Below are 11680 nucleotides of genomic sequence, written 5' to 3' on the forward strand. Positions count from 1 at the left end.
TATCCGATTCCATCATTTTTTAAATTTTAAATTAGCAATTTTGTGTGTAATATGCCTGCCGGATTGTAGCAATATTCAAATTGAAAAATATATGCAATATTTTCTAAATATATATTCAATCTTTTTCAAATATATTCAATCTTTTTCAAATATATATTCAATCTTTTTCAAGTATATTCAATCTTTTTCAAATATATTCAATCTTTTTCAAATATATTCAATCTTTTTCAAATATATATTCAATCTTTTTCAAATATATTCAATCTTTTTCAAATATATTCAATCTTTTTCAAATATATATTCAATATTCCTGGGGAGAACGCGGCCAATCGGCTTTTGGTTGAACAAAACATTGTCAACATTTAAAAATCTTTAATAATATTATTTATAGAAAAAGCGTGTAGTTATAAAAAGCAGTTATACTTATACCGATATGGATAGTTATAGCAAAGTTGCATCTTTGTTAGAGGAAGCTTCTATTCTTCTTCGCACAAATCAAAGCACAAATATCAGCAGGCCACAATCGGAACTCACAATAACCTCCACATTACAAAGAGCTAGAGGAATGCTCAATGAAAGTGGTTCATCGGGTATTTTTAGGCGCCTTAATAGAAACGATAGATTAAGGTCGTCAGCACCATACAGTAGCAATATAGGCAACCACATAGGCAATCAAAATAAATCAAAGAAAATGACAAAAACATTAGAATTTGCACTAATTTCATCTACAGAAAATGATGAAGAACAATTCCTAAAATGGGATTCTGTAATTGCAAATGGAATTTTGATTATCAATGAATTCGATAGTGAACAAATAATAAGAGAGAAAATAAAGGAGTCGTTGCATGAAAAATTTCCTTTGCTGGGTTCAGATGAATTCGATTTTGTTACGAAAAAAAATATCAAAATTAAATAAATGCTCAAATATTGATTACTCATATGATGTTGTAAAAAAACTAGCTGGACAAGGGCTTTTATATTTACAGCTAAAAGAACGATGCAATGATCATCAAATGATCATTCCAACGGAAGTTATTGAAATTCCATCAGCTTCATTTGTATCAAAAAGTTCACAACTAATAGATCAAGAAGATTTTAATGAAGTTGATATACAGGAAATAAAAGAACTTACATCAGCTTCATTTGTAGCAAAAGGTTCAGTTGATAAAAATATATATATTGAAATTGATTTTGAAAACCAAAAAATTAAGGAAATTAAAGAAAATAACTTCAGGATCCAATAGAAATTTTAAGGTTTCTTCAAAAAACAATGATCAAGTGCAGAGTTCAAGATATAGAAAACATTGATGAAAACACGGATAAAGATTCTGAGACAAACTTTATTTGTATCGATCAACAAAATATTTTAATGTCAACATTTGCTGAATTAGAATCCGTTGAAAATTTTTTAATTACATTTGAAGTTGACTTTATGGGAGAACTAGCTAAGGATTATGGTGGTCCAAGGAGAGAGTGGATACGAGAATGCAATAGAATGATTAAAGAGAGATTATTTGATAGTGGTTTGAGAGAACTCTTTGCTGAGGAATAATACTTTGTAGGTTTGTTAATTGGTATTGCACTCTTTCAAGGAGGGAAGCTACCAACATATTTACCAGACAGCATCATTATTAAGATCACCGAAAATACAGCAGATATTTGTATATCTAATATACAAAAAGGTTTAAACAAGTTTAATTTGATAAGGTTTTTCAAAGAGTTTCCACAATTACTTGAATTATTAAGACCTTCAAAAGTACAATTCACAGCAAAAATGCTTTTAAAATTATTGAAGCCAAAATTTTCATCAGAAGGGTCGACAGCTTTAGTTAAAGAAAAAGAGATTTATTCTATGTTTGTGAAATATGTCAGAGAGGTAAGTTTTTTTTAAATGTAAAACAGTGATCACTGTGATGTTTTAGATATTACATATAATATATTATTTAGGTTGCCAGTGGTAGAAGAGAGTGTGTTTCATTGGCAAATATTCTTTCTTTCGTCACTGGAGCTTCAGAAGAGCCTCTACTTGGGTTTGCATTGCAACCGTCTGTTGAATTTATTCCTACTATTGAAGCTGATGAAAAAGTAAAAGATCTATTATATTTAATAAAATAGTAGTATTTAACTGAAAGATTTTGCTCATACTCAAAATAAATATCGGAATAATTTATTTCATTCAAATTTAGTTTGTTATCGGAAACTAAATTATAATTTGAAAGATGTATATTATTAAAATATTATTTTTATAGTCTGTCAAGTCATGTTATCCAGCTACTGGTAGTATGTAATCTAGTACAACCTGATTCATGTTAACATCAGGAAGGGCATTTAATTGTAAAAATGTTGCTTTAACTTTTCTATAATGGTTTTTAAGTGTCACTATGAAGTGGTTTGGATGGTTCTTCATAGTTTATGGTTTTTAGATTTCTTCATAATACAAAACTTGCAAAATTAAAAAACGTAAAAAAGGGCAACTTTGGCCCTGCATGTTTCTGCATGACTTTGTTTCACAATATATATTTTGTTTTAAAATGTTTATATTCTCTACCATAACAGTGTTCCCACAGTCCTGCAATGTCCGGGACTAGTATCCTAGAAAGTCCTGGGATTTTTCTTTTTTTTTCTCAAAAATCCTGGAAAAGCCCTGGAATTTTTAAAGTGTAGGGGAAGTTCGTGTACCTAGGGCCACGTATTTTCAACGTCAAAGTTTAATGGTCCGCACTTGTCTAAAAATTGTAAAACTGATATGATCAAATGTATATACCAATTACTTTCTATTGATATAAGTATATTGAATTAAATAAAAAAGTTCCGCCATATAGAGGGGTTTGAAAAAAATTGGCCATAGGTACAGTGAGCTTTTTTTTAATTGTATCCAATTTAATTGTAGACCAATTGTGGCCAATTTTTAATTGGCCACCAGCTATTGTACCTAGGATAATTTAGGTGCAAAGTGGGACAAAACCACCCCAGTTTACTTTAATTAGTGTGATTTCTATAATAAGCTAAAAACATAAACAAGAATAATTTGCAAGATCTTGAAATTTTTTTAATAAATATGCAAAAATGTGTGTAAAAAAACTCCATGCTTGGATTTATGATGTAATTTTTCAAAAAATATTTGAAGGTTATTTTCATAAAAAATTGTTTTTTTAAATAAAAATAATAAAACTAGACATTCTTAAGTGTTGCAAGTTATAATAATATTTTTATTTTTGTTCATTTATAGGATCAGAAGACACATGAAGCATATATGTATATACCAACTGCACATACTTGCTCTAATTGTTTAGTTTTGCCGCGTGGCTCGCTGTTATGCAAGCTTCCAGCTAATAACGACCTTTTTGATGTTTATGACATGGCATTTACTAATAACTTTTTTGGAACAATATGATTTTGCAATATGTTTGATGATATTTTTACATGTTCATATATGAAGTCTTACCAAGTAATATATAATATTTGAGAGAAACGCTAATCTTTTTTTTTCCAAGTCTCTGGTTTACCCTCTAAAAATATTAAGAGACCGTCTAGAACGAATGCAAAAATTTAAAAAGTAACCCTATTATGGATAATTTCCATTTAGTAGCAAATGAATATATTGCTTGATTTGAATATAGGCTCAAAACGAATTACATGGAAGTAAAAAAATATAGTACTCTCGAGTCCTTAATAAACAACCCCCCCCCCCCCCATTTCCACTGTGCCGTTTATTCCCACCCCACTTGTATTCTGGACTCGAGAGTATAGATACAAAAGATTCTATTCAGTAGAAACTATTCTGTACACATTAACAAGCAGCTAATACAAAATAAAATAGAACAAGAAGTTAAATTCATCTGAAATTATAAATAAGATTCAAATTTTTCCACCACAAGTGCTAAGGCTTCTATGTAAATGTCGATTGCCATTTCAGTGGATTCTTTAGACATATCTATTGAATTTCTGACGAATGCTTCAATATCAATTCTATTCGGAATACTAAGTGAGTTAACAACAACATTGTTTAAATCGTGAGATAAAGGGCCGTCAACATCTACTCCATAGATATTTAAATCATTTATATCATTTTCAGTTTCATCTCTTGACATAGGATTGTCAATATTTATCATTCCCATAGTCCATATTTGATTGGGAGTCCAATTTTCTTCTGTAGATAAACGATGGTCGTTGTACATAAGTTTAAACTCTTTCAAGGAAAGATTTATTCTTTCTAAATAAACTATATGCAGTGTGAACATGTGAATTGGATTTTCAATATCTAAAATGCCGCTCTGTTCCATAGCATGAAAAGTGTAATAAAAAGGTAACACGACGCATCGAAACACATCTCTCCATAACCTCTCTATTCTTTGATTTCTTGTGGAAGATCCAGCTAAAAAACTCCCTCTGCCATGACCTCTTCTTGCAATCATTTTATCACATATAAGAACATTTTCTACCCCAAAGTCTACTCTTATTCTTGAAGGCGTTGAAAACTCGCTTGTCGCATTTAAAAAAAGATTTAACACCGTTTCTGCTAAATTATTTGTATTGGCTTCCAAAAACATTACTTTCCTTGATTTACCATCAATGCACCCATGTATTACGAATTTCCAACGAATTAGAGAGTGATGCCCATCTATATGCCATAAAGAGTTTGGCCATGGTACATAATAAGATCGCCTTCTAACCAATGCTCCCCATCACAATGCAGTATTCCTATGATCCACTCTGTTTAAACTAGAGCGGATTCTTCTTCTTTGTATATAGTAACCTTTTGATCTAAAATAACCAGATAATAATGGTTCCCCTGTTGCTACACCGTGACGAGATATGTATTCAGCTATAATTCTGTCTATTTCGTGGTCATTGATGTTGCTAAAACGACCTGTTTTGTTTAAATTAAGTTCATTTACTCTGCGATGAACTGTCCAACGTGAAAAACCTAAAACCTTTGATGCAACATTCCAAGAAAAACCCAAACACTTAAATTCTTTTAGAACATTTTTTGGAATTTCGTACTTTGGCCTTCCAGGGGTTTTACTATATAACACATTAATATTGATACTGCAGTATTTTGAAGATTTTTCATGATAATAAAGGGAAAGCATTTTCCGAATCTCCAAAAATATATATAATATACTTTCTATTCTTTCTTTGTTGTTTAAATCACCAATAAACTCTTCGTTAAAACTGTTCAATACTGGAATAAGTTAATCGATTAAATCAATATGCTGTAATAATAACGGCAAATAATCACCACAAGTGGTTTTTCCAATAAAAGATTCAACTTCATCTAGAAAAAATATTAAATTTTTATATAGATCTGCACCCATGTCTTTTTCAATGATTTCGGTCGCCATTGTTTTTGTTTGTGTTTAATTTTTTTGTTTGCCATTAATTGTAGTTATTATCCTTCTATTTACGCGCGTAAATTGCTTTATCCCAGGAATATTGAATATATTTGAAAAAGATTGAATATACTTGAAAAAGATTGAATATATATTTGAAAAAGATTGAATATATTTGAAAAAGATTGAATATATATTTGAAAAAGATTGAATATATTTGAAAAAGATTGAATATATATTTAGAAAATATTGCATATATTTTTCAATTTGAATATTGCTACAATCCGGCAGGCATAGTGTAACTAATTTTTTAAAAGAAATTTAACATGCAAATAAAAAATTTACGGTAATTTTTACGGACTTTGCGGAGTGACCTCCTTTTGAGGGATGTTTTAGTCTCTCAACCGTTATACACAAGCTTAAATGACAAGCTCACGCGGAAAATATCTACTTCTTGTTGTTTTACAAAACCATTGTAAATAAAAGTAACATATAATAACTTGAGCGTTTTATTGTTTTTTTTTTTAAAAAATGCGCTTCTTAAATTGAATAAAAAAAATTTGACTTATAAGATGTGCATTTTCTGCTTGTGGGTTTTTATTATTTTATATTTTTTGAAGAAATTTTCAAAGAATACCCATTTACTACGATGATAAAACGCATATTTTTGAAACAAAGATATGAGTTTTATAAAACTATATAATAACTATGAAATTTATTGCGATAAAAATTTTTTAAAAATTTCCGGGAAATTTCCGGAAATTTTCAACCCTATATATAACAATATAACACTGGATTTAAATTAGATTAAATTTTTCAATAAAAATTTTTTTTAGGGGTTGCTACGGACCCTTGAATATTAAATCGGTCCCTAGTATTATCAAAACAAAAAGTTTTTTAAAAGTATGTTATGTTGGGTCTGAAATGAAGCAAAATGATGTAAAAACTTCAAAAACATGTATAATTTTATGAAAAAACATCGATAAAAAAAATTATAATCGAAAAATCTTGTTAAATACCCTATTTTCCGTTTTTAGTTAAAAACGTTATTTTCTGTTCACTAAAATAATAATTTAGTTATAAAATGATTCATATTTTTGAAATTTTTATATAATTTCGTTTTATTTGAGACCCAACATAACATGTTTTTGAAAAACTTTTTTTTTTTGTGATAATATAAGGGACCGATTTAATGTTTAAGAGTCCGTAGTGACCCCTAAAAATATATTTTTTTTTTAAATTTTTAAATCCAGTATTATATTGTTATATAGAACACATTCAAGGGGTGTCAGCAGACATTTTCAAAAAAAGTCGTTTTTAGAGTCACCCTAATATATATATATATATATATATATATATATATATATATATATATATATATATATATATATATATATATATATATATATATATATATGTATACATATATATATATATATATATATATATATATATATATATATATATATATATATATATATATATATATATATATATATATATGTATACATATATATATATATATATATATATATATATATATATATATATATATATATATATATATATATATATATATATATATATATATATATATATGTATACATATATATATATATATATATATATATATAAATTAATTTATTATTGCTCTGTTCTTTTAAAACATTGAGCACTCTATTTGTAGAATACACTAACATAATTTATATATATATATATATATATATATAAATATATATATATATATAAATTAATTTATTATTGCTCTGTTCTTTTAAAACATTGAGCACTCTATTTGTAGAATACACTAACATAATTTATATATATAACAATAATAACAATAATAATTGCATTAAGAGTAATAATAATAATTGCAATAATGCTGAACTTAATAGTAGTGGTAGTTGTTGCAGTCGTGCCCATTCGAGCGTGTTTGACACAATCTTTTGGCAGCTATTGCAACCGAGATAATGGCAAGAAAGAGTCGCAGAACTTTTTTTATAAGAAAATGTGAACAAAAGTGTATGCGAATACTTAAGTAAACTTCAAGTTACGTAATGTTCAAACATATATCAGGTTTTACATTTTTAGTTTTACTTGAAAACTGTAACCCGGCAATATCTCCTTAATTTTGATCTATAACATTTTTCTGCCATTTTATAAAGTCTTTGAGTTCTACTACTTAAGTTTAAGGGGCTCATTTCTTTAATAAACATTCAAGAAATTTGTTTTTTTTTTCAACAAAAAGAGGGTTTTTAGTCGGTATTTTCAAAGTATCTTACATTTCAATTTTTGTGTGTTCAATTTTATACTGAAAAACATAATTTTTTTGCTGAACAAACTTTGTTTTGAATAAAGAATAAAAGAGATGTTAAATAAAATAAAAAATAATTTTTTCCTTTTCAAAATTAAAATATAATTTTATATGATTATTATATCTAACATACTTATATGCAAACATTTTATTTTAGATTAATATATAATATTAATAACTTATATGACGCCACCCAAAAAGAAAATTGAAAGAATTGATGATACTTTTGTAGTGGGAAAAATAAATTGTACTATCCCCAACAACAAATTTGCGACTACACAAGAAATTCTTCAATACTAAAACTTTCTGAGAAAATCTAAATCTGAAGTTAAACTGAGTTTTGTTGTAGGATGTCCAAACAAAAGTGAATCATTCTCAACAAGTTGTCCTACCAGTCAGTTACATTGCTGCATAATATCTAAACTTATAGTTTCATGGACACCTGGTGGATTGGAGAAAACCCACTAAATAAGATTGAAAAAACAAGGAAAGATAGGTTGAGTAACCAAAATGGCAAAGAGAAAAACAAAGCTTTTCTTGAAGACCAGTTAGAAGGACCCTATCCTTTGGATAAGAGATTTCAGTACTCATTAAAAAGAAAGTATAAATCTAAATGTAATTATAATAAATTAAACAATGTATCTGATACTGACTCTGAAAACTCATTAAGTTCTTTTAATACTAATAAAAGCAATTGATTGTGAATTTAAAATTGAGCCACATATTGATCCTACAAATTCTATCAACCTACCCAAGTATATCTTGCACCGTACTGCTTACAAAGCAGTTGGGGAGGGTTTAACTCCACATAAATATACAGCAACTCTAAAGCAGTATTGTTGTCAATTCAGAAGGATACATGTCTGAGTTTGTATGCTCTAACTCTTTTTCATACAGAGAAGCAGAGAACGATGTGTTCATGTGTGCAAATGAAATCAGAGACCATATAAAAAGCATTTCTAAACCTTCAAATTCTCTGAAAACAATTCATTTTGGTGGAAAAATGGTGAAAGAACTTACTGAAGGAAAACAGTTTTCAAAAGATAGTTTAGCTGTTCTTATTCGGGTTAAAGGACAAACCAAGTTACTTGGAATTCCAGCAATTGACTCAGATTCTTGAGGACACCAAAAAGATGCTATAGACTTGATTCTAACTTTAGATTAGAGGATAAAGTTCAGTGTCTTTGCTTTGATACATCTAGCGTTAACACAGGTTAAACAAAAGGAGCTTGTAGCAAAATTATTGTGCACTTACAGCTCCCTATGTTATTAACTGCACGTCAACGCCATATTTTTTAGCGTCATGTTACCCATTTTTGGGAGCTTTATCCAAGCCATACTTCAGGACCAGAGAAAAAATTATTTAAAGTTCTTAAGAACCATTGGAATGATCTAAATACTGAAAATCAAGATTTAAAAAGATTGTCAACCCCTACTGATTCCTGGATTGATCAACAAAGGCTAAGTGTTATTCAATTTTGCAGATATATAATTAGCACTAAGGTTTTTAAGAAGGTGAATAATAATAGCTTTATAAATTAATTCAATTAAACCTAATTATCCCTTACTATTTCCAAAAAATAAATTTTACTTTTAATTTTCAAGTTTTATAACTTTGTAGTTATTTTTGTTATTTAAGTTATTATAACTTAGTAAAACAATTTGTTTAGGATGGAAAGTTTCTTAAAAATTATTAGGAATTGGCTGAACTTACATTGGTGGTACTGTCAAACACCGACAGATTAAAACTTCACAATCCTGGAGCTGTTCATTATGCCAGATTCATGGGTAAAAGTTTATTTGACCTAAAACTGTTTCAACTTATGATAAAAATCCCTAAAGTTAATGAAGAGAGCAGGAATAAAATCACTGAATTAACAAAGTTCCTTTCAATTTTTTACACTGAATGGTTTCTTAGAGCGGAGTTAAGTTCAGCTGCTCCGTTTTAAAATAAATATATAATTTTGAATAAATACATAAAATAGGTATATTATTTGTTTTTAAATTAAACATTGATAAATTTAAGCCTTAAATAAACATATATGAAAGCATACTGGCAAATTAACAGGTTTGAGGAATCGAATAAAGCTGGGTCTCAAGCTGTTTCTAAATCCTTAATGTAATATACTTGGTACCTTGATCCATTTTTATTCATTATAGCAACTGCAGATCAGAAGTTTAAAGAACGTGGAGACTTGGCTGAGAGACTATTTGGTCTAAAACGAGTCCCTATAGAGGAGTATTCCTTAGAAAAACAGGAGTTGGATAAAAAAAGCCTCCCAATTTAGTTCCACTAATTACAGAGAAGTCTTGTCTGGTATTTGACATGCTTGGTCATGGAAAAGCTGAAGTTCAATGGGTGAACCTTCCTCCAGAGTATTGGATTTTTCAATACTTTCTATAAAGATTTTGAAACAGCCATCATGAATCTTGATGTTGTTCAACAACTTGTTAAGAAAGTAAATTTAGAAGAAAAAAGGCAAGATACGTTTCTTTTTACTTATGTGTACAAGCGAAATCGAAATGATAGAAAAAAGTTAGATCATGCCAAAGTTTCACTTAATAGTATTTTTTAATATCTACTAATATATAATTTTTAATATTTATATATATATATACATATATAAATAAATATATATATATATATATATATATATATATATATATATATATATATATATATATATATATATGTGTGTGTGTGTGTGTGTGTGTGTATATATAATTAATAGTATAAGATGCAGTATTAAACTTATAAGGCAAGATGCAAATTAATAAAATAAAATAAATATAAAATATTTCAACAATAGATATTTTTTATTATATTGGAAGTTGAGCTAAAATAGTAAGGGATTTCTTACGTGTAGTTTACAAAAAGGTTTTAAACTCCTCAGCTAATCTTGGATTGATGCATTGTCATCAATAAAAATCACTCTATGTTCCTCATATAATACTTTAATTTGGCATCGTTCACAGGAGTTATATCCTGTATGACCTTGTATACATTTTTAGAAGGTGCATCACATATGAATGCTTTAAGTTTAACATTAATTTTTTAATTCTTATATTATAAACATTCACTAGATCTAAAATCTTTAATAAAATCATCAAGAAAATCATCTAAGTAGTTTCGTTTTCTGGATCGGAGAAAACTCACTAAATAAGATTGAAAATTGGAAAAATTAAAATAAAATTAGAGAAACCATCTTCACAGAAAATACAATTATAAAATTATAGTTTTCTATTAGGCCAAGTAACGACCATAGTTGAAGATTATAAGATTTAAAAATGGTAGCCTATCAAAATTGACAGTAATAGATAACTCAGTATATCTATTACTATAATTTTTTGGATTCAAAAAAAAATTCATCAGCAATGGTAAAATATGCATAAGTTTCGCCGCACTTCCTACCTACTGTAAAAACTTTTGAGGATTTTAAAAGGGTTCTTCCATTTTTGGCAACTCTGAACGGCCATGCCTTCTGAGAGTATTTAAAAGATCTTTAAAATACTTGAGAGATTTTGTTTTTTGACGACCACCTTGTCAAACCTTCTGATAATGTTTTTGTTGTCAATAATGTTGGCGCATTAAAACTTTCAAAACTACAACCAAAGATAAATTCTTTACTCCACATTCTTTAAAAATATTATTAGGGGCTTCACAAGGTCTTTCAGGCTCATAAGAAACATTAAGTTCAGGATTAACTCGGTACTAATATTAATAACTTCATTTTGTGCCATTATAAAATCCAATATTTGTTCAGGCGATAACGCTTTATTCAGTTTTCAGTTACCATGTTATCTATATAAAACTTTTTCCAAGAATAATGTTAAAAAAATATATATATGGCCAATTCCATAGTTCAGTGACGCATCATGCGGAGAGATTTTTTTTTATAGAAATTTTTCTATAACTCAAAAATAATTTTTTATTACTCTAAATCAATCTTGAATTAAAATTTTATAATATAAACTAAACACAATTGTATTAACATAACGCTGCTACATAGCAAAAATTAAACATGAGTTCAGT

The 11680-nt window shown here is 28.0% G+C and overlaps 1 protein-coding gene across 1 annotated transcript; it reads left to right on the plus strand.

Annotated features, from left to right (window-relative positions):
- Nucleotides 1-367: 367 nt before the first annotated feature.
- LOC136078145 (uncharacterized) lies at nt 368-3472 on the plus strand. Its single transcript, XM_065793192.1, has 3 exons — nt 368-1876; nt 1948-2085; nt 3230-3472. The coding sequence occupies exons 1-3, from the start codon at nt 1775-1777 to the stop codon at nt 3392-3394; spliced, it is 405 nt and encodes a 134-aa protein (XP_065649264.1). The 5' UTR covers nt 368-1774; the 3' UTR covers nt 3395-3472.
- The last annotated feature ends 8208 nt before the right edge of the window (nt 3473-11680 follow it).

Source organism: Hydra vulgaris, chromosome 03, assembly GCF_038396675.1.
Source record: "Hydra vulgaris chromosome 03, alternate assembly HydraT2T_AEP".
Taxonomy (NCBI): Eukaryota; Metazoa; Cnidaria; class Hydrozoa; order Anthoathecata; family Hydridae; genus Hydra; species Hydra vulgaris.